General features: G+C 45.9%; 1 protein-coding gene across 3 annotated transcripts; it reads left to right on the top strand.

Moving 5' to 3' along the window:
• Nucleotides 1–3,606: 3,606 nt before the first annotated feature.
• Nucleotides 3,607–7,164, top strand: LOC136463930 (vesicle-associated protein 1-2-like). Of its 3 annotated transcripts, XM_066462903.1 has the most exons (8): nucleotides 3,611–3,938; nucleotides 4,234–4,304; nucleotides 4,401–4,482; nucleotides 4,567–4,682; nucleotides 4,840–4,962; nucleotides 5,436–5,477; nucleotides 6,180–6,257; nucleotides 6,932–7,164. In XM_066462903.1, the coding sequence occupies exons 1-8, from the start codon at nucleotides 3,881–3,883 to the stop codon at nucleotides 7,037–7,039; spliced, it is 678 nt and encodes a 225-aa protein (XP_066319000.1). In that variant the 5' UTR covers nucleotides 3,611–3,880; the 3' UTR covers nucleotides 7,040–7,164. The 3 variants fall into 3 exon arrangements, with proteins under 3 accessions (XP_066318998.1, XP_066318999.1, XP_066319000.1); XM_066462901.1 differs by having other exon boundaries at nucleotides 3,607–3,938; nucleotides 4,401–4,682; XM_066462902.1 differs by lacking the exon at nucleotides 5,436–5,477 and having other exon boundaries at nucleotides 3,607–3,938; nucleotides 4,401–4,682.
• The last annotated feature ends 17,122 nt before the right edge of the window (nucleotides 7,165–24,286 follow it).

Here is a 24,286-nt window from a genome sequence, read left to right as displayed (position 1 = left end):
TATGTAAAAAATTCATATGAAAATATAATGTATGGAGCACTTACAAATTGGTAAAAAAGGTCTTAAATAGTAATTTAAATATTCACCATTCCAAAATAATTTTAAATGATAAAATGAAGTATACGATTACGAAGAGCTTGTTGAAATAGTCAAAAGAAATATGTTATTTATCAAATTTAGAGCTCATATGAAAAATTATGAAATTACGAAATTAAAAAGTCAGCGATGACATCAGCTCATGTTATTTTTTTAGTGGAACATTAACTCATCAGCTCATGTTAGCGTCACCAAAAATCAATCGCATGCAACATCTAAGCCGAGTGGACTTCAGCACCAGTAGCCCACGGGGCCCATGTCCACAGGCTGGCAGCCCAGGCGCATGCTATCAGTGACCAGCCAGACTCAGCAGCACGCTGCATGCAGTCTGCACACAGCGCCAGCCACGAGCCGGACGGTTCGTATGAAAACCGTCCGGTTCACCGGTTCAGTTAAAATTGGCTGGCCTAACCGGTTTTTTCGGTTCGACTGCACATGCAGTCTTTTAAGTGACCGGACCGGTTTAGACTCTGGTTCAGTCTTTTAGCGGTCCAATCGCCGGTCCGGTCCGGTCTCATACCCTCCATGTTTGGTATGTGTCACAGACTCATGATCTATGTTCATATGAGTTAGAACAACTCGTGTCTGCAATAATCAATGTGGAGTCCGATACCAAGACGTACTGGATCACGTCTACCATATCTCGTATGTAACCCGGAGTCATGACCTTGCTCATACGAGTTAGAACATCTCGCCTTGAAAAATAATACAGAGTCTGATTACAACATGTATTGGGTTATGTTGCAACGCAATGGCACGTTTGCTATAATAGGATAAAAGGTCATATACACAACGTATTCTTATTATCGACATATCTCACGTGAATACCTAAATATGGCAAATTTAAAGATTGAAGATGGTACTTTTCATTAGAAAAGATAGCAGTCCATAACAGGCTATTAACACCTTAATATAATTCATTAATTCAATATACACCAAATGACTAATATATAATTATTCAAGTGCTACGTACCTAATGATATCTCTAGCTAACACTCATGCTGGAAAAGGCCCGCGAATCTACACAATATAAGCAAAATCTCAATTCTCACGTATCGCACCAAGCTTGGGGCTCAGGGCACCAACACCTCATCCACGACCGCACCCAACACTAACAAAGGGGATGATATTTTCCTCAACCTGCTCGAGAACAGTTTCCCTGTACTCCAAATGTGTGTTTTCTCAATTCCCTTTAGCGATCGGATATCCTCAATCTGATGGAGATACTCTTAGGGACCTTTGGATACGAAGATTTATAACATATATTAGTCTAGTATTTTTATATATCGTTGAATTGAACTAATTTAATTTAATTAATAAAAGAATAAGGAAACACTAACTTATCCCTACCGGTAGCCATTTGGCACCGTCGACAAAAACAAACCCTAGTTTATCCCTGTTGGTAGCCATTTGGGCCACCGTCGACAAAATAAATCCTAGTTTGAGGGCAAAACTATGGTATGGATTCTCAAAATCTAGTATCGCCAGACGTAGTTACTCTCATGTCCCAACTTAGGGGGTATGAATTTGTCTAGTATCGCCAGGCTGCAACTCGCTTGCATGAAGTAGAAATTGCTAGTATGTGCCAGCCATATGGCGGTGAATCTGTTCCCAGGCCTTGTACACCCCACCCATCACACTATAGGAGTACGTTTTGGCTGAAGTCATTACCCTTAACCGTAAGGAGAGGGATGCCTAAGGCTAGTCTTGCGACTAGAGTGAAGTCGTAACAAGGTAGTCTTACTAGGTGTGGCTAGATTGCCTCAATTTCTAGGAGAACTAATGCTTATGCTTGTGTGTATTTTGGGTTAACCTTGATTCCACGCCCAAAAAGAAGGGGTCACGTCTAAACTAAACTTAAACTTAGATATGGAAGTCTTCTTTCATTTAGGTTAAAGTAAAATACCAAACTTATAAGATCCTAGGTCAGAAGAAATTAGTTGGTAGTGATAGAATCCCCTCTTTGATATGTACATGCCCCCTATGTGGCAGCATGACAATGTCAAAAGAAAAAAGATTTTTTTCTCATTTTTTGTGTTGCAGGCCTCCTTTGAAAACACCTATATTAGCTTAGTGATAACAAAGAATTGCTCAAACTAAAAATTGTATGACTCAACACATGTAGCTAAAAGTTCATTGTTTTTTGATGGACGAGTACGTGGCTGCCACTGTCCGCAATCTTCCTTAGGCTGCTAAAGCAATAATGAAACTTCCCCAGGAAACCCTCAAAGCTCTTATGCTAAGGTTATAAGCTTATCATCGATCTATTTGGACGTGGGAAACTTTCTTTTCTTATAAGTTTATGAGACGGGATTTTTTTTTCTCTCCGCAAGTTGTTACAGATTTTCATATGAGATTCGAATTGCCCCAGACTAAATTCAGGTAAAAATGGAAGGAATTCCTTTCAAAAAAAAGAGAGAGAAAGGATCAGATTTCCGATTATTAATAACTTTGCCGTATGAAGCATAGACATGTGAGGAAAACATTAATCTCTCTTCGGGGACACTACTCCTATATGATACAGTATCATAATCCATAACAAACGGAGCAACATCAAGCATCATCCACTCAACCAGCCTCTTTTCTATTCAAACATGTGCATCTGGTATAACTTGTCGCGACCCACCGAGTGTCAGGCAGAAGTAGAACCCTCTCTGTGACAGGATATTCCTGTTTGTCTATTTTCTATTCTACTCCCTCCGGTTCTCTAAACGACGTTGTTTCGATAGCAACATGATCTTTAAAAAAACAACTTTGACTATTACTTTTTGTTATAAAATATAGTTAATATATTACTTTTATAAAACTACATTTCAAAATGAATCTACTTATATCATTTTTAAATTTTCGAACTTAACCTAAAAAAAAATATTTATAGTTAAAGTTTAAAACATTTGACTTAGCTCAAGACGACATCGTTTAAGAAACCGGAGGGACAGTTGGCCCAATCCGGTAGTCCCCACCAAAAACAGGAACCAGAAGTCAGAAGCGCTTCCATGCCGGTTCAAGAATAGCAACACCGTACGTACCAGGTTTGCTTGAAGTTGCAAACTCGGAACTTTCTGGAGACATCACTTCACAATTGGCTTCAGGAAAAGGACCAAGGAGGTACGATGGTACTGGTACGCAACGCAGCAACACGTGCTTGTCAATTCTGGTGTAGGATACTCTAGCTAGCACCGGTTCGCTATAAATCTGTCGGGTTCGAAGAAGGCAGCACGGAAGGCGGGTTCCTACGCGATGCGGACGCGAAACGGCCTCGGATGTAAACGCGGCAACCAACCGCCTCCTGAGTCCTGAGTTCTGACCCCTCCTCCGGCCTCCGAGAAAAAACGGGCGGCCTGCGGGCACCGTCTGGGGAAGGAAAGAGACGGCGCGCATCCTCCCCGCCTTACCTCGCTCGTGTGGACCGTCAACGGGCAACCTCCCCGCCTCCCTCGCGCGGACGTGTCCGTTCATACGAATATTCTGCGTGGCCACGTCGCCGGTGTGCGGTAGCGGTAGCGGTAGCGGTAGCGGCCAGTGCCAGGGCAGCTTCTCTTCTCGCCCCTTCCAAAATCCCAAGCTTTTTCCCCCGATTTCGACCCTCCGTTTTCCTCCGCTTCCTCCTCTGCTCCACTGCTTCAGGAATATAGATATTGATATAGTCGGAGAAAAAAAACAGAGAGAGAGAGAGAGAGAGGAGACAGGGGGAGTGGAGGGGAGGGGAAGCGTCGAAATTCCGAGTCCCCACCTCGCCGCTCCCACCACCGCGGATTGCGTCCCGTTCGATTGATTGCCCAGGATGAACACCGAGTCCGGGGAGCTGCTCGGGATCGACCCCATCGAGCTCCGGTTCCCATGTATGTGTCTTTTGTATTTTGTTTCCTTCGTCACGGATTCTATTGATTTACTTGAAATTTTCTGATTAAACACTGTAGCTTCGATACATATCCGGGGAAATTTTGATGTGCTTTGTCGAGCTTCCATTCGATAATTTTCTACGGGCTGTTTCTCGGGTTCATTTCTTTTATCCTTTCTGGGTTCATTTCGATGATTTTTCTCTGGTTTCTAGTCATTTTGAGGTAACCCGCGGTCGTCCGGTATTGTTCCTTTGTTCCCTGACTTCCTCTCTGTTTTGTTCTCTGTGTCATGCAGTCGAATTAAATAAGCAGATCTCCTGCACGCTGCAGCTGACGAACAAGACAGACAAGCAGGTCGCGTTCAAGGTAAACCAATCCTTCCTGTGGATTTTCGGGCACAAGAAGCTATGTAAAACAAAATGGTACCTTAGAGATTAAACTTGTGCAACATTGCGACTGTAGGTTAAGACAACAAGCCCGAAAAAGTACTGTGTTCGGCCAAACAATGGCATGGTGGCAGCCCGGTCCAAAGCTGATGTTGTTGGTAATTTAGTGCGATCGCATAATTATCATGACATAACTGGCTTTATTTTAACATCTTATACCAACCGTGAATCATTGGGTTCAGTTACAATGCAAGCGCAGCGGGACGTGCCGCCAGACATGCAATGCAAGGACAAATTCCTTGTGCAGAGCGCCATCGTGGCCAAGGAGATCATGCCAAAGGAGGTCACTGGAGACATGGTAATAAGTCACATTTTAGTGTGTTCTGTGGTTCAGCGTTTTATATTGGTAGTTTTTTCTGCCCAATTATTATGACTTGGCGGGAGTTTTTCTTTATCGTTTTAGAGGGGTGTGCCCCTTCTGTTCACTAAAAAAATCTTAATGATGGATTATGTAGTTTACCAAAGATTCAGGCAATATAGTGGATGAAGTGAAGTTGAAGGCAGTTTACGTAGCACCATCGTCCTCTCAAAGCGAGGGATATGAGGATGGTAATCTGGGCAGTTTGAGTTATCAAGAGGTAAGAATTTGATTTCAGAATTGTTTGTTATATATGTAGTAGATTTCTGAAACCTACAAGTATTTACACTTAGGTTGCAGAAAACTTCAACTTTGGGGCATATTGCAGAAACCTAAGTTGCAGTTTTTCTGCAATAAGATGTTTTTTAATGCAATCTGCAATAAGATGTCAAAATAGTTTTTAGGTTTTTGAGGAAGTTGTTTCTTTTGGCAAGATGTCAAAATAGTTACAGGTTTCTATAATAGGCTCCAGAAGTTGTAGTTTTCAACCCTTGTCAAAATATTTTTTAGGTTTTTGAATTTACTCTTCTATAATTACAGCATGTATTTCATGATCTATGCCAACAATTTACTGTCTGAAACAACACTTGGGCTTATTCTCTTCTACTGACTGACTATAACATTTTGCACTGATAATTGATTCTCTCTCCCAATATCCACCTTCTAAAACTGAGAGTGGTTCTTTCTTTGCAGGAAACCAAAGAACCTAAAGAATCAGAAAAAATAATCTCTGAGGTATAAAACTTGTCAAGCTATACCTAGTAAAGATAGATGTAGTACTTTTGCACTTGAAATACTCATACCTCAAAAGCCATCAAGTTTGTAGCGTCAGCACGCGATTTGCTTAAATAGTGCACTGAACTAGATGGAATTAACCACCGCTCTAAATGTATCGCTTGAGCTCATTCCAGTATCTGTCTGCCGCTGGATGAAAACTATTGAAGATTCAGAAATTAGAGATGCATCTTAGATAGTTCATCTAAGAGCATTCTAGTTGAAGCAATTAACATTGGATATACTGTTTCCAAATGACATATCCTATGACTAGTCTCTCAAAGAGCATTCAATTATAAGACCGTAGCGTTTCTTCAAACTGTTAATTCAACTTATTCTCTTATTTGGCTATAGCAGATTTAACTGTATTTGTTCAATCTTCTCGCAGTTGACATTTGCAGTCTTGTGATTATTGTCGTGTGCCTACAATGTCCTTTACTGCATTTTTTTCAAGTGTTCGTGCATCAATTATTTGTCCTCTATCTGTACAAATTTAGATGTAAACAGACCTTAATTAGATGTGTAATGCTCTCATGTCTTAGCATTCTACCTGTATCGAATTCTTCAGCATGTCAGCAAATTTTTAAAAACAAAGCAATTGAGGCCTTGGTAGGTATCATGGATCCATTAGAGGCTTGACATGGTCTATTTATTCCTTTGTAGCCATTTGCTTTGATTTCAAAACTAATGGAGGAGAAGAATTCTGCTGTTGAACTGAACAACAAGCTTCGACAAGAATTGGTCAGTGCCTCATTGGTCTTTTGCTTATTATGCAAACAGTTAATAGGCTCAAGTGCAATTCTGTTACCTTTGACTGTAGGCTACATTTAGCTTTTATTTTCTAGGCTAGACAAAGTTGTGTTATAGCTCTGTTGATAACTTGTGTATTTCTCTACAGGTCAATTTCAGATTGTACCCTGGTTCCTTTTTAGTACATCTGTTTTACATGGGCTACATGTAGCCTTGTCCTTTTTTTATCTTCCATCCCTTTCTCTCGTTCTCTTTTTAGTGCCTTTTGCTTTTCATGATTCCATCAAGCGTAGAACTACATGTGCAGATTCACATGATCCCTGCATCCACTTTTATAAAGCGTATTTTTATCTGACATATAATTTCCTTGACCAACAACTATATCAAATTATATGCTTGTCTATTGTACAGAAGTTATATCTATGTATTCATATTTTAAAATGCTTCTGATATGGTTTTGATCGTATAGCAATTAATGTATAATATTAGAGAAATAAAAGGTTAAAGTTACTTCTAAAACTATTTTGTACCAAAATATGCCTGCAATACTCTTTGGATGGATTACTGTTGCATTGCTTCCTGCCACAGGGATACCTGAACACTTGGATCAATTTCAGTGGCAGGGCAGATTTATTCTGATTAGAATTTTATTGGAATTTTGACAGGACCTTCTGAGGCGAGACATCAGCAGGCAGCATGGTGGTTTCTCATTAGTTTTAGTACTGGTGGTTGCTATTCTGGGAATACTGCTAGGGTTCCTCATGAAGAGATGAGTGCATGTAATGATTTATATTGTTTGGCTTTTTTATGAAATAAACAAAATTGTATGTGCTCTCTGTATGGTTGCTGTTGTACAACTCAGTGGTCTGTTCATCATAGGATCTGATGCCTATTGTAATTTTCTGATTCATATTATAAACTTTAGCCAATCAATAAGTCATAGTTACCAACACCAGCAAGCGACTTAAGGTCTTGAGGTGTAGCCTTTTGGTTTTTGAAAGACTTTGACTAATTGTTGGCATCCTTTTGCACATATAAACAGAATAGTTTCTTTGAAACTCTGGTTTGTGATATATATATATATATATATATATATATATATATATATATATATATATATATATATATATATATATATATTCTTTGTGAATTGCGTGAAGTGTTTTATTCATTGTTAAGAGAGACCAAAGTACCAAACTCATATTTTGGGTCCTGCTAGAGGATGGATAGCATTTTTTTTTATGTATGTCTCGACTCTTCGCACCTACTCCCTCCACGATAATAGACGTTCTAGGATCGGCCACCGATATCAATGACGATGGCAGAAGACCTGAGTGTCCCTATTTCCTCCGTTTCTGCATGTCCTCTCTCCTGCTCTCCTTTCCAGAATCCAGACTTCTATACGGACAGGGACAACCGCTCCTCTCTACTAGTACTCCTCCCACCCATCTGTTTTTTTATTTCTTTATTTGTTTGGTGGCCGATAGGCAGACGATGGATTGACGGGTGGTGTGATACAATTTTTGAATGCTCCTACGTCCTTAATTATAGGACAGACGGAGTACGCCTTAACGAAAGAGGTTTGCACGTGGCTGAGAAATATCCGAAGTTCTTCAGGCTTTGCGGGCACATCATCCTGACCATTATGACGCATTCACGTGTGAGGCAACGGAATTTATATAGGGAAGTACTGTTGGCTCGGTCCCAGGATGGATAGTGTCGGGTTCATAAACCCGGGGTCCCTCGGGGACCGGCTTCCACGTCAGGGCTCGGCCCAAGAAAACGGCCTTTCTTTTTTTTTTGACCGGCCCAAAAGTCTAAAACCAACAGACCGGAGCACTCGCCTCAGACCCAGGCCATCTTCGGCCCATCTCTACGACCGGAGCACTACCTCAGGCTCAGGCCAGCTCCGAACGGCCTCTCCGATCGGAGCGCTAGCGTCAGGCCCCGGCTGCCTCCGCACGGCCTCCACTCGGAAAGCCTGACCCGAGGACCGCCTCCGACTCCGACCCCGTGTCTCCGACCGGGATTCATAGAAAAACACCGCCATCACTATTCTCCGACTGGCGCGCCAGAACCGACTGGGGACCATCCGACCGGAGATGCCCGCTCGGAAAGAACTAGAAGGCGTGCGGAGAAAGGCAAGGCAGGGCTCACAAGTCAACACCACTGTACCAGGGACCATACCCAGCACGAAGTAGTGCTCTGCAGCTACCCTGACACAAAGTATTGTAGGGGCCGCTAGAAACTCCCATATGGTAAGCCCCCCACGTGTCTCTGGACATCGATCGCGGTATGGGCTCCAGGATTTGCCATACCGGGTGAACATAGCACGGCTCCTCACATGCCACTAGGCATCGAGAAGTATCTTGCAGGTACCGGCGTCATCCTTCCTGAAGAAGATAGCTCGACCTCCCGTGCACATCCGACATCCTACAGCGACATCGACAGTATTGGAGGGCTTCAACCATTATCCAGTTTTCATCACCGTAGGCAGCAAGGCTTAGAAATATCTGTGCTCTCTCCCTCTCGCCTGTAAAGAGTCATCCCCTTCATCTATAAAAGGGGATGCGCTCCCTCCAACCAGGAGAGATCGACTTCTTCAAGCCCAGACTCACTAGATCGACATCAACACTCCCAACCATAGGACCGCCAAGTTTCGACCGCGACACTTTCGGTCGGAGCCGACCGAACCTCTTGTACACCCCCTTCTTCCTCCTTCTCGTTTGTATCCCCACTACAGACTTTGAGCACCTAGGCTCAGGAATAAAGTCACCGACCGACCCCAACTGGACGTATGGCACGTTACCTGAACTAGTATAAATCCTATGTCATTGAGTGCTAGGCCACCTCCGATCACAACGTACAGCAAAACTACAAATATTTACTAGGTGGTCACTTTCTGCACCGACAGTTGGCGCCGTCTGTGGGGAAGACGTTGTACGTTTAACACCTTTTGGTCATCGGATGACCCATTTTTCCGCCACTCCTGCCGTGGCGGGCTCCGACGATACGATTCGTTTTGGCTCGCTAGAGTTCCCCGCGGTCTCGCCCGCTGGGATGCGGGTTCCACCAAGCCTTCCGCTTCGAGAGCCTGGACTTCGTCGCCGACCGGCTCGGCGTACTCCACCTCTGCGAGGAGGCTCGCGACCCGGCACCCGTCCGAGGAACATCCTCCATCGACTCCGGGACGCGCGACTTCGACAGCGCGGCATCTGCGCTTCATTTCGAGCAAATTCTCTGCTCAAACCCCACTATGAGTAATATGCGTGCTACTCACTCTTTATTTACTATCTCTCACCAGTCACCCGAAGGAAATGTACCGCCCATGCCACAAACGCCATACGATCGGTTCCCCTACGGCCTTGCGTCCTCCGCAGACGCCTACGCTCGTGGGCTCCGAAGGATGCTGGCACCGTCCCCCCTCACGTCCGAGTTCGTGGGAGTAGTGGGCTTCATTCCTGCCATTCCTCACAAACTTCCGGATGATGATGGTGAGAGCGACGGTTCAAGCATCGGTGATGTGGCACCCCGTCACTGTCCGTCCTAGGAGTGCGCTATGGCGGACGCTCCACGACAACCACCGGTGGTTGTGGAGTCTATGTAGACTCACACCCCTCCAGACCCATGTGCGGGAGCCCTCGCATCTGCGTAAGCACACGCTGAGGAATTACAACAATGACGGCAGAATCAGCCGCCGTCTGCACCGGCACCGTCGGTACAGCACGTTGCGCCCCACGTGCCTGGCCTGGTGGGTGGCGCCCGGGGTCGCGCTCGTCAGGTTTAGCATGACATCGTGAGCGAAGGGAACGATGTCCCACAATTCGCCCGGGCCGACCAGAATATCGATGCTGTAGCAATGCTTCTCCGTGGTGTTCCGGAGCCCATCGACCCTTAGGAGCGGCTCAGTCTACCGGAACCTCTGGGTTCTAGTAGAGACCGCTGCCGTCCAATAGGCGGAAAGCTCCGCATCATGACTCTGACCCTCGCCCTCTCTCCCCACCAAGGGGACGGGGATGCACCATCCGGATCGATCCGTTCGCTCGCCGCCGCAGCTGGCAAGCTCACCTCGGGGGGTGGTAGCTGCACCACGGTCCAACCAGGCGCCTGCTCCACACCGACCGCACCAAGACGCTCGTAGCATCGCTAGCAACCATCGTCGAGCCCGACACGGTAACAACGTCTGCCATATGGTAGCAGGCGACACGAACCCTAGCTGAATCATCGAGGGAAGCGGAGAAACACGCCCTAGGTGCGATCGCCGGCCAGATGATCAGAGCCCCAACCCTGAGGGCCCGGGGCCACGGGCCTTCAGCCGGCGCATCCAGAGAGCGCCATTTTCGGCCTCCCACCAACATTACCAAATACACCGGGGAGACAAACCCAGGCATTTGGCTTGAAGACTTCCGGCTCGCCTGTCGAGCCGGAGGAGTGGATGATGACTTTTTCATCATCCAATATCTTCCCGTTTGCGTAGGGGAGCATGTTCGGGCATGGCTCAAATTCCTTTCACACGACAGTATCCGCGACTGGACTGACCTCAAGAGGGTCTTCGTCAGGAATTTCTAGGGGATGTACGTCCGCCCGGGAAACTCCTGGGACCTCAAGAGCTGCCAGCAGGAGCCCAGCGAATCCCTGTGGGATTACATTCGTAGGTTTTCCCAACGTTGTAACTCCCTCCCTGATGTCGTCAACGCAGACGTCATCAGCTCCTTCCTCTCCAGGACAAACTACGAGTCCCTGATCCACAAGCTTGGCTGCCTAAAACCCCGCACCACCCGCGATCTACTCGACATCGCCATCAACCACGCCTCTGGCGAGGAGGCAGTCGGAGCAGTCTTCAGCAGAGGCCAGGACAAAGGCAAGCCCAAGCGCGTGGATCCAGACAAAGGCCCCTCCACTCAGAGGGGCAAAAAGAATAGGAAGGATCGGTGTCGGATGGACGATACCGCGTTGATCACCACAGCTAATTACGTACCCAGGCAGCCCCAACAGGGACTGCCTGACCACTTCAACAAACTCATAGATGGTCCATGCCCCAATCACGCCTATCCCATCAAACACCTCTACAAGGAGTGCGAGCTCCTCAAATGTTTCCTTCGATAGGCCAGCGCGCCAAAGGAGGGGGACAACAAGGAGCCAGTAGTTAGGAGGGGCGGCGCGGCAGGCAAGGACGGGGATGGTTTCCCAGAACCCGAGGAGTGCATCATGATCTTTGGCGGATCCGATGCCATCTGGTCCAAACGCCAGCACAAGGTACGCTACAAGGAGGCATGAACGGTCGTCCCCTCTTTTCTTAGCTGGTCGGAATCCCCAATCACCTTTGATCAGAGGGATCATTCCTCCTACGTCGTGAGACCATGACGCTACCCACTCGTCATTGACCCCATTGTCCGCAAGAAGCGCCTCACCAAGGTGCTAATGGATGGGGTCAGCGGTCTCAACATCCTGTACGTCGACACCCTCGATGCCATGCGCATCCCCCGATCAGAGCTCTGCCCGGTGGGCTCCCCCTTCCATGGGGTAATCCCAAGAGCGCAGGCATACCCACTCGGACAGATCGATCTACCCATCATGTTCGGTAGCTGAGCCAACTTCCACTTGGAGGTCCTCACCTTCGAAGTGGTAGACTTTTCGGGGTCCTACCACACCATTTTGGGGCGGCCATGCTATGCAAGATTCATGGCGATCTCCAACTACACCTACCTCAAGCTGAAGATGCCGGGACCAAACAGTATCATCACAGTGAGTAGCACCTTTTTCACACGCATTTGAGTGTGACCACGAGCACTACGAGCTCGCCACTGCGGTCGTCAACTCGTCCGAGCTCCTGTAGCTCGGGGAGTCGTCAACCCCTGCAGTCCCAGACTGCAATAAACCAACCTCCTCGATGGCCTTCCGCCCACTCGAGGAAACCAAGGCGGTGGGTGTCGATCCCACCAACCCAACCAAGACAGTCCGAGTCGGGACCCAACTTCCAGCCAAATAGGAAAGCGAGCTCGTCAACTTCCTGTGCGACAACCATGATGTCTTCGCATGGCAGCCATCTGACATGCCAGGGATACCCCAGGAGGTCACCGAGCACGCACTACGCCTTACCCTAGGCTCTAAACCCACCAAACAATGCCTGCGTTGCTTTGACGACGAAAGGCGCAGGGCCATAGGCGAGGAAATCGCCAAACTCCTGGCAGCCGGGTTCATCCGGGAGGTCTTCCATTCTAACTGGCTTGCCAATCCTGTCCTGGTCAGAAAAAAGACCAGGAAGTGGAGAATGTGCGTCGATTATACTGGACTCAACAAAGCGTGCCCAAAGGATCATTTCCCATTACCACACATAGACCAGATAATTGACTCCACCTCGGGTTACGAAATCCTCTCCTTTCTGGATGCCTACTCAGGCTATCACTAGATCACGATGAAAGAGTCCGATCAGCTCACAACCTCGTTCATCACCCCGTATGGTTCGTACTACTACGTAACCATGCCTTTTGGCCTGAAGAATGCTGGTGCCACCTACCAAAGGTGCATGCAGCAATGCTTCATCGACCAAATCGACCCACTCGACTAGCCCGATCAGGCCGAGCGGCCAAAACCAACGATCGCCGTCTATGTTGATGACATAGTGGTCAAAACGGCTCAAGCTTGTGACCTGATCGCAAACTTGGCCGCAACGTTCACGAACCTCCAAAGGTTCAACATCAAGCTGAATCTCAAAAAGTGTGTTTTCAGGGTTCCAAAGGGAAAACTGCTGGGATACATTGTATCTGAGCGCGGCATCGAAGCCAACCCTGAAAAGATCACGGCCATCTCCAACATGGGCCCCATATGCAATGTCAGTGGCATGCAGAGACTCACCGGTTGCCTGGCTGCCTTAAGCCGCTTCATCTCCCGACTCAGTGAACGGGGGATGCTGCTCTACAAGCTCCTCAAAAAGATGAACGCCTTCGTCTAGACTGAGGAAGCCCAGCAGGCTCTCAAAAGCCTCAAAATGTTCCTAACGATGGCCCCAATCCTCATCGCTCCCAAGCGGGGAGAACCCCTCCTCCTCTACGTCACGGCAAGTAACCATGTGGTGAGCGCCGCCCTGGTCGTAGAGAGGGAGGAATTGGGACACCAGCTCAAAGTGTAGCGAACCGTATACTTCATCGGAGAAGTGCTTACCGACCCCAAGGTCTAGTACCCCTAGGTGTAGAAACTCCTGTACACCATGTTAATGGCCGCCAGGAAGCTCCTACACTACTTCACCGACCACGAAGTCACAATCGTCACTTCATACCCACTCGGAGACATCATCCGCAATCGTGATGCCGCGGGACAAATCTCTAAGTGGGCCCTTGAACTCATGGGCCATGACATCAGATATACCCCCCGCACCACGATTAAGTCTCAGGCTCTCACAGACTTTGTCGCTGAATGGACGGAGGTCTAGCTACCGACCCAGGACGTCTCCCATGAGTACTGGACAATGTACTTCGATGGGTCCGTAATGGCGCCCGGCTCGGGGGCTGGAGTGGTTCTGATCTCCCAAGATGGGAGTAGGCTCTGCTATGCCATCTGCCTCCACTTTTCAGCTTCAAACAACACCGTAGAATATGAGGCCCTTATCAATGGACTACGTATCACCATCGAGCTCGGCGCTACACGACTCTACGTCCGCAGCGACTTGAAACTAGTCATTGATCAGGTCATGAAGGAATCCTCCTACAAAAGTCCCCTCATGACAGCATACTGCCAAGAGGTGCGTAAGCTCGAGGACAAATTCTAGGGAATCGAACTGCATCATGTCCCTTGAAGGGACAACGACGCCGCCGATTTCCTCGCAAAACTGGTCGCCGAGCGAGATCCGTCCCCGAGCAGAGTCTTCATCAACGATGCCCACGAACCATCTGTCCACATCCTAGAAGGTCCAACCCAGACACACCCTGACAGCCAGCCGGCACTCGGGGGCTCTGACCCTAGTACCTCTATAACAACGTCACCTGTGGACGTCGCTATATTGGCACTCAATCAAACCGATTGGCGAGCACCGCTACTCGCCTACCTCCTCGAGGAGGTTCTCCCACCTGAAAGAACCGAAGCTTGACAAATCGCTCGATGCGCCAAGACCTTCATCATGCTCGGTAATGAACTCTACAAATAGAGTTCGTCAGGAGTACTCATGAAGTGCGTCCTCGCCAGCCAGGGAAAACAGATCCTCCTCGAGGTCCATTTCAGGATCTAGGGGCATCATGCGGCCCCAAGGTCTCTAGTCGGAAAAACCTTTCGCCAAGGTTTTTACTAGCCCACCACACTATGAGATGCAGAGGAGGTCGTTCGCAGGTGCGAAGGATGCTAGTTCTACACTCGGCAAACCCATTTGCCAGCATAAGAGCTCCAAGCCATCCCAATCACCTGGCCATTCACGGTCTAGGGCCTCGACATGGTAGGACCTCTCAAGAAAGGTCCAGACAGTTTTACTCACCTACTCGTAGCAGTCGACAAGTTTACCAAATGGATAGAGGCCAAGCCCATCACCAATCTCCGCTCGGAAGAGGCGGACAAATTCTTCCTTGACATCATCTACCGATTCGACGTTCCTAACTATATTATCACTAACCACGGGACTAACTTCATCAAGAAGAAGTTCCAAGACTTCAGCAATGGATATGGCATCAGAATCGATTGGGCTTCGGTCGGACATCCATGAACTAACAGTCAGGTCGAACGCGCCAACGGCATGGTCCTCTAAGGACACAAAACGTGCATCTTCGACCGACTCAACAAACATGCCGGGCGATGGGTTGCAGAGGTCACAATGATCCTCTAGATCCTAAGAATGACCCCAAACCGATCCATGGGATTCACACCTTTCTTCTTGGCCTACGGAGCGGAAGCTGTGTTGCCCTCCGACCTCGACCACGGTGCACCAAGAGTAAAAGCTTTCGACCATGACCGAGCTGCGACAGCTCAACAAGACGCAGTCAACCTGCTTGAAGAGGCCCGTGAGACAACCATCATCCGCTCTGCTCGCTATCAACAGACCCTTAGCAGGTACCACGAAAGGAAGATCAGAGGAAGGATTCTCGAAGTCGGTGATCTCGTGCTACGAAGGACCCAATCAACAAAGGAAAAACACAAGCTCTCTTCACCCTAGGAAGGACCCTATATGGTAATCGAAGTAATCAGACCGGGCACCTATCGACTGGAGGACAACAACGGTAATGTTCTCAACAACACTTGGAACATTGAACAGCTACGTCGTTTTTTCCCTTAGAACCCGGTCTAAACACCTTCTATTAAAGCACATGCTCTTGTAAGAGCGCCCTCACCCGAATGCTTTCAACCCGGGTCACTAGGGGGCTCCATAAATATACAAATATTGAGTACTACCTCTCTATTTTGTTTACTGTTGTATGGAAAATTTCTTCCTACCCTAACGGAAGGGTAGTTCGTTCTTTTGTTTTACCTTACGTAACTTTGCTTTAGAACATTTCGACTGATCGCACCTCGCCTTTTCCTATGGCTATGACCGGCCAAGCCTCGTGGGCCACGCCTCGGGCTCGCAAAGTTGTGACCTATGGAACAAACGGGTAGGTATGAGATAGAAAGAAATTTAAAATAAAATTATGCTAAGGGAAAACTAAGGAACGAAAGGGAACAAGCTTCCCCGAATGGAGCGACTCCATCACAAGAACAAAAACCAATTACAGTCATTAAAACACACCACGAAACGTCTTACACGGGGGCTTCCCCATGAACTTAAAACTTCCTACATTTACTAACTACTATTATATTTTTACATGCTACTGGGCCAACCCGACGACATCCGACGACAGTGCAACCGACGAAGGCTCGAGCTGCTCACTTCCTGACGACACGGCATCTGGCTCGGCCAAGACTGGGGTGACATTCACCTCCAATCTGACATCATGCTTTGGGTTTGCAAAAGGATCCGTAAGTCCTCCCCCTCGCTCACTCTTCCTCTCACTTAGGAACCGTCGTAGCGTACAGACACTCTCAGTGAGAAAGAAGGAAGGAAGAGCGAGGAATCTCCACTAGAAGAGACCACTAGACCTCCCTGAGTGGATCGAGTCACCCAGGAGAGATCAACCGGCCTCCTGAGTCGATCGATTCACTCAGGATAAGCACCTGAGATATAGGTAGGAAGCGAAGGGGCGCCCCATGCGGGCCATGCCGACTCCGTCTCGAATGATGAGCATGGGTCCTGGTCGGACATTTCCAACTAAAGCTCTCCGAACCCCGTCTCTCAGGTCATCAAGGTAAGCATGTGTTCATTAAATACAAAACTATTCACACGAGAGCTAACCCATGATTGACAAGCGCAGGTCTCGGACGAGCATTTCTGACTGGAGCTCTTCGAACCCCATCGCTCCAGTCTTCAAGGTAAAACACCATCAAAGCCCCTCTATTTCATTACAAATCATTCATACATCCATATGCTCATTCATCTCATATGCCTGAACCCCCCGAACGGTTAGGGCATGAACTGCCCGAGGGCTCAGGAACTAAGCATCGCACATGTAGCGAAATGCACCAAAATGCTCCGTGTTGCGCCACGAAGCGGTGGCTTGCCTCATTCGACATGAGCAACCAAACAGAGCTAGGGGAGAAAACCATAGATGAGCACTGTGCGGCCTTCGCCTGGTCTAGCAAACCGGTCATCTCAACCTTCTCGTTTGATCCTAAACCTCTCAAGCCCACAGAATCTCCATCGAGGGGAGGCCATTAGGCCACCTGGGTCAGTCTATGGAACGACCTAGTGAAAGCACTAGTTTGGTTTTGGTTAATTGATGAAACCCTAAGTGCTAACCTAGTTTATCAAGATGATTATGAGATAGGTAGCACTACTCCAAGTGATGAAGCAATGGTGAAGATCATGACAATGGTGATGGCATGGTGATGGTCAAATGCTTAAACTTGAAAAAGAAGAAAGAGAAAAACAAAAGGCTCAAGGCAAAGGTATAAAATGTAGGAGCCATTTTGTTTTAAGTGATCAAGACACTTAGTGAGTGTGATCACATTTAGGATAGATAGCCATACTATTAAGAGGAGTGAAACTCGTATCGAAATGCGGTTATCAAAGTGCCACTAGATGCTCTAATTCATTGCATATGCATTTAGGATCTAGTGGAGTGCTAACACCCTTGAAAATGTTTGTGAAAATATGCTAACACATGTGCACAAGGTGATACACTTGGTGGTTGGCACATTTGAGCAAAGGTGAAGGAGATTGAGTCGAAAAGGAGTTAGTCGCGCTGGTTACAGAGTGACCGGACACGTCCAGTAGTTCGGCGGCAGACTCAGTGACCGGACGCATTCGGTGTGAATTAGAAAAGGTAGCAGACAACAGAGCAGCCGATTGAACATTGGCAGCGTCTGGTCCGGTACCACCGGACGCGTCCGGTCGGGCGTGGTTTCTTACTGTACTCCACCAGACGCTGCGGCTCAGCGTCCGGTCATTTGTGACTCTGCGTCTGGTGTGAGCGTCCGGTTGTCAGTAGAAGGGGCAGCAATGGCTAAGTTTGATTTGAACTAGACACATGGTAGTCTGGGCTACTGGACACGTCTGGTATGCCAACCGGACGCGTCTGGTATTCACAACCAGAGCGTCCGGTGCTACATTCGGTGCAGTGTGACCAGAGCGTCCGGTCGACGCGCAGTCAGCCTATTTTTTGAGCCAACGGCTCTATTTGATGGGGGCTTCTATTTAAAGCCCCTTGGCTGGCTCAAGCCATAACTCTTGCACATTTTCATTGACATAGCAACCTTGTGAGCTTAGCCAAATCCTCCCACTCATCTCCATCATTGATTCTTCATCTTGTGATTGGTTCATTCCCTACATGGCGGTATAATCACCCTACTCACTTATTTACATTCTTGCAAACTAGTTGATACAAGCTCTTTAGTGTAATTAGAATTGAGAGCTTACTTTATTTTTACATTCATCTAGTTGAGCTCTTAGTGAGTAGTTACATAGCAAGTTTGGGTGCCTAAGTAATCATTGCAACTAGAATTGTTGGATAGGTGGCTTGCAACCCTTGTAGAGCTAGAGCAAGTTTGCATTACGCTATTTGTCATACTAATCAAATTGCTCTAGTTGATTTGTAGATTTTTAAATAGGCTATTCACCCCCCCTCTAGCCATATTAGGACCTTTCAAGTGGTATCGGAGCCGTGGTCACCGTTTGATTGAAGGCTTAACAACCTCGGTGTCAAATTATGGCTCAAGTTGTGTTCAACCATGTGGGGGGCAAACCACAGTTCTTTGATGGCACATGCTATGATTATTGGAAGAGAAAGATGAGGATGTATCTTGGTTCAATCAATGATCAAGTATGGGAAGTGACCGAGAATGACTATGCTATCATTGATCCCGATGATCCAACCAACCAAGATAAGATTAACAAGCAATGCAATACAATGGCTCTCAACACCATATACAATGCCATTAATTCCAAGGTGTTTGAGCAAATCAAGGATTGTGAAAGAGCAAATGAGGTGTGGAAGAGATTAGAGGAAACATATGAGGGCACACCAGCGGTGAAGAGTGCCAAGTTGTACATCCTCAAGGACAAGTTGATAAGTTTCAAGATGAAGGATGATGAGAGCATTTCGGAGATGTTCCATCGGCTACAAGTAATTGTCAATGACTTGAAGGCTTTGAGAGAAAAGATCAAGAATGATGATGTCTCCCATCGATTCTTGATGTGCTTACCTCCAAGATTTGAGATGTTGAGATTGCTCATCATAAGAGGAGGATTAAAGGATATTACCCCTAACCAAGTACTAGGTGATGTCATGACACAAGAGACATACCATGTGGAAAGGGAGGGGGATGACAAGGATGACAAGAAGGAAGAAGAAGACAAGAAGAAGAAAAGCATAGCATTCAAGGCTAGCTCATCATCATCAAAAAACAAGGGCAAGTCCAAGAAAGAATCAAGTGATGATTGTGATCTTAGTGACATTGATGATGAAGCTATGGCTCTCTTTGTGCGCAAGATGGGAAAATTCATGAAGAAAAAGGGCTATGGTGCAAGAAAGAGAAGAGATCACACCAAGAAGAAAGAGTATGTGAGAAGATGCTACAATTGCAAAAGCCCCGATCATGTAGTAGCAAATTGTCCATACAATAGTGACAATAATGAGGATGAGAAGAAGAAGCACAAGGAGGATAAGAAAGAAAAGAAGGAGAAGAAGGAGAAGAGAATGACCTTCCAAAAGAAGAAGAAGGGTGGAGGCTATTTGGTCACATGAGATAGTGATGGCTTTTCAGATAGTGATAGCTCTAGTGATGATGACAAGAAATCTATCAAGAGAGCACTAGCAAGCATCGCCATCAACAACAAGCCCTCCATCTTTGACACTCCATCAACATGCCTCATGGCAAAACCTACCAAGGTAAAATATGATGTGAGTGATGATGATGAATGTGAAAGTGATGCTTGTAGGAGTGATGATGATGAGGAGGAGTACTCCAAGGAGGAGCTCATGGACATGTGTGAGCAAGTGCATACTTGCTTTGAGATGAAGAGAAAGGAGTGCAAGAAATTGAACAAGAAAGTCAAATTTCTTAAGCAATCCCTTGATGAGCTCAATGCCACTCATGAGAGGCTAATGGAAGCCCATGAGAAGCTTGGCAAAGCTCACTTTAAGCTTGAAAAGGCTCACTCCTCTCTCATTGAGCAAGTCAAAGGGGAGGAAGCCAAGAAGGAGCAAGTGATCATATCATGTGATGTGGGACTAACATGTGATCTTATTGATGAATCTATTTTTGTTGCTCCTACTAACACTTCTTGTAGCACTACTACTTCCACTTCACCCTTGAGTGATGGTCTCACTTGTGATGCCTCACTTATGGTGGAAAATGAGAACCTCAAGAAGGAGGTAAATGAGCTCACTCATGCCTTAGGCAATGCCTATGGTGGAGAAGCCCACTTGCTAAAGTGCTTGGGTAGCCAAAGATTTTCTCTCAACAAAGAGGGATTAGGCTATACCCCCAAGAAAGGCAAGGTGGCCTTTATCACTCCCAAAGCTAGCTTTGTGAAGGGCAATGGTCGGTTTTGCAATAGATGCAAGCAAGTTGGGCATATAGAGCAAAATTGCAAGACTAACAAGAACAAGCTACCTAATGTATCCTTAATCAAATTTGATTCTTGTTACATGCTTTATAAGGGTGCTAATGGTGTGAAGGCTAAGTTCATTGGTACACTAATTGTGGGCCCAAAGAAGAAGGCCATTTGGGTACCAAAGATCTTGGTGACTAACCTACAAGGACCCAATGTGGCAGAACCTCCTAAATTATAGGACCCACATGCACTTGTCACTGTCCATCGACCTTTGACAACTATGCATATGTTCCTGGTAACTTAAGAAGTCTATCAGGTGTCCTCGGGGAACCCCGAATCATCCACGATTTCCAAGCAGGATCACGTTATAGAGTCATTGCAGTATTACAACATTTATTCAAATATCAATACCAGAGTAAAAATAGCGGAAGTCTTACAATAACATAATTAACAAAACAGTAGTTTCAAACCTCGCAACTAAGTTTGATGTTTATTACAAAACAAAATAGTGGAGTGGCATTATAATATAATACAAAACACACAATGAAACTGCCCTGCCTAAGGGCCACACATTTACTTCTCATTGTCATCACAAGGAACAACTGTCAGGCAGCACGATCCAAAATAGATCTGCTCATGAGGCTCACCTGCAACCAGGGTCAACGAACCCTGAGTACAAAAGTACTCAACAAGACTTAACCGAAATAATAACTGATAAACTTAGGAATGTAGGCTTAGGGATTCAAGGTATGGCTTTAGCAATAATCAAAGTTCTTTTGCGTAAAATCTTTTTAACAAAAATCTTTATATAGAAAACTTCATAAAATCATATACAAAGCTAACACAATCCGTGTTGAGATCATGAAACTTCATATCCAACACTTTCTCAACCAGCCTCAAGTTCTAGTTATTAATCTACGATGATAAATAGTGAGTTGAGTCTCCATAACCGAGGAGCAACGACGATTCGAACCGATTAAAAACCCAGCTGGGAATTCTAGACCACACGACATATGCAGATCCCTGACCTCCATATACCAACCTACCCTCGGATCCTCTAAAACAAGAACGGGTCCGCGCCACTCGAGAATACAGTACTCCACTAATCCAGCCCATTGCCACGTGGGTACACGCTATTCCTGCCATCTCTCCACTCCTAGTGCGCGAGTAGCCATTCTCATAATAGAATAGCCGAGTAAAGGCTTACCGGAGTATGTGGTTAGTACTACAAATTCTCACCTCATACAATTCAACAATGGACGTGCCTTAATCGACACAGGCGGAAAGAACCCGCTCACAAGACCTCCATGTCTTGTGGCTCACACGCACTGAGTCCGCCCGGTCTAGATTTATTACTCCATATTCCCATATCACATGATAACATAAGTTAACCAAAATTCCATTTAAAGTTCACAGGTGATAGGTAATCACCCGACTTTCATCGTTCTATGCATAGCTAAGCAAAACTAGGCATATACGAATTTAAAACTGGTAATATGGTAAATATGGAATAACAAGGTTGGTAATGCACCAATTTGTTTTTCACTTGACTCCTAATCACTTAATGCAGTAAAGAGAAGCAAAAGCGAAATCAATTTGTAAAATACAAGGTAGGGTTCTATGTATCCAGGGCTTCCCTTCGTTGACGGAAAAGTTCGGTTCCTACGACGTTTCACAAGTATTCGATCCGACCTCAACAGACGGATTAACCTCCTCAACAACTTGATTAACTACCACATGTTCACCTTCGTTCACTACATGTAATAACAATGCCATGTTTAACATGATGCGGAATACGAAACGTGATGCTCGATGATGGATGCAAAAATTTATAATTTGAATACAACTTTCCTTCGCGGTACAGTTGTAAGTCAAACAAACTAAATCTTTTTCGTAACACGTACATCAATTGCCAAGGATCATTATCAACAAATGACCCAAGGTCATCACTCAATCCAAAATTTCAAACAAAACCTAAATCATTAAAGGTTACTATTTGCTTTTATGAATTAATTATTTAATTCAAAATTATGAAATAAATCAACTTATTCTGATTGAGCTCAAAATTTTAGTAAATGTTCATTACATGATAAGTAAGTGGCAAAACAAATTTCATAATTTTTGGACAATTAACTAAGCCTAGAAAAATCATGGAAATCCATTTATTAATTAATTGAGCAATTTTCATCACATTCAAAAAGTACTGAAAAACATTATTTCATATTTTTCTTAAATAATATACATCTTAGGGAAGTTGCACAAAAATTTTCATAATTTTTGGAGCCCTAAATAAATCTACACAAAAATAACAAATTACATCACTATTTATTCAAATCTGAAAATAGAAAAATTCCATTTGAACGTTGAGTCACTGACAACCCGACCCCACCTGTCATCCCTAACCTCGCGCGCTAACCACGGCAACGACGGCGCTGACCGGTGATATCTCGACGACGACGAGACCAACGGCGATGGCCAAAGCACCAAAACACTCCCCTCGACTAGGCACATCATTCTAGGGCACAAGCTGGACTAGCTACGGACTAGACCGAGCAATATGCCGGCCATGGCGGGCACAACGGCATGGTAGCGCTACGCCGGCGACGCAAGCACGGTAGAGGTTAAACGCTTAGCACAGAAAGGTTCAGCACCTCACCTCGAACACGACTGAGCAACGAGCAGGGTCGGAGGAGCAACGAAGAGGCTGGTCGACGTTCCGAGCAGGCATGGCGAAGCAGATCGTCGTCGGTGGCGATGTTCCGGGAGCTATGGTGGTCAAAATGAGAAACCAATGGTTCAAAGAGTACCACGGCATCGTGGTGAAGCTGAAACAAGTCTCAGCATGGGCAGAGGATCACCGTAACACGCTGGCCACGGAGAGGCACGCTCGACAGAGATGCTACCAGCCGTGGGGAAGAAAGACGACGCGCGGCGAAATTTGGTGAAGTCAAACAACTATGACCGGTTGGATGGGTGCGCAAGGAAGGGGCGAAGTTGTTGAGCACTTTGCTATGTGACACAGGCGCTGGTTCGACAGCGAGGGCTCAACGGAGCTACGGCAATGACGCTGGGAAAACAGAGGAAGGGAAACGGCGAAGAACGGCGACGGCTTAGGCCTTAAGGAGCGACCAGAAGTGCAAGGAAGCCATGCAGGAGCCTTTCCCATGCCAGCGCAAAGCCGAGGACGTCCACGCGCACATCTGGAAGTGAACCGAAGGTCGTCGGCGGTGTAGCTACGGCGGTGAACACTGTTCACAGTATTTACAAGTTTGCCATTTGCCAAAATTCATAAATTACTCTCAAATTTTCATAACAACTCAAAAATCTCCAAAAATAAAAGTTGTCCAAAATCAAAAGTTATACAACTTTGCTTTTATTACCAACCCCTAATTCAGTCTAGATTTTGAAATGAACTTTTGAATTCGAATGGGAGAAATTTAACGAATTACGCCTTTTTGAATTACTCCAAATTTTACTAAACAACTTGAAAAACTCCAAAAACAAACTTTGTATAACTTGTCAAGCTCTACACTTTTGCTTTTGGGCTCAACCCCAAAATATGCTTAGATTTTGAAATGAGTTTTCAGGGCAGGGTTTAAATAATGAAAATTAGGGTTTTCTGGAAAATTCAAATCCAAACCAAATTTTGACATGATTTAAACAATTCAATTCAACACTCATAACACAAATGTAAACTTGTTTTAGTGAATGCATATCAAAATTTGCAATTTGACCAAATGCCTTGCAATGCATATGATGACATGTCATGTTTTTAATATTTAAACACCAAGGTGTTACAATCCTTCCCCCTAAAAGAAATCTTGCCCCGAGATTCAAAGCCATAGAGTAAGTAATGGAAAAGGAAATGTGTCAGTCCAAAAACATCCAAAACTTGTCCATAAAACAGCTGAGGTTCCTTTACAAAACACAATTTGTAGCAACCGAGCTCAAC

Source organism: Miscanthus floridulus, chromosome 7, assembly GCF_019320115.1.
Source record: "Miscanthus floridulus cultivar M001 chromosome 7, ASM1932011v1, whole genome shotgun sequence".
Classification (NCBI taxonomy): Eukaryota; Viridiplantae; Streptophyta; class Magnoliopsida; order Poales; family Poaceae; genus Miscanthus; species Miscanthus floridulus.
Note: the sequence above shows the minus strand (reverse complement) of the source record. Positions and strands in the feature narration are given on the sequence as shown.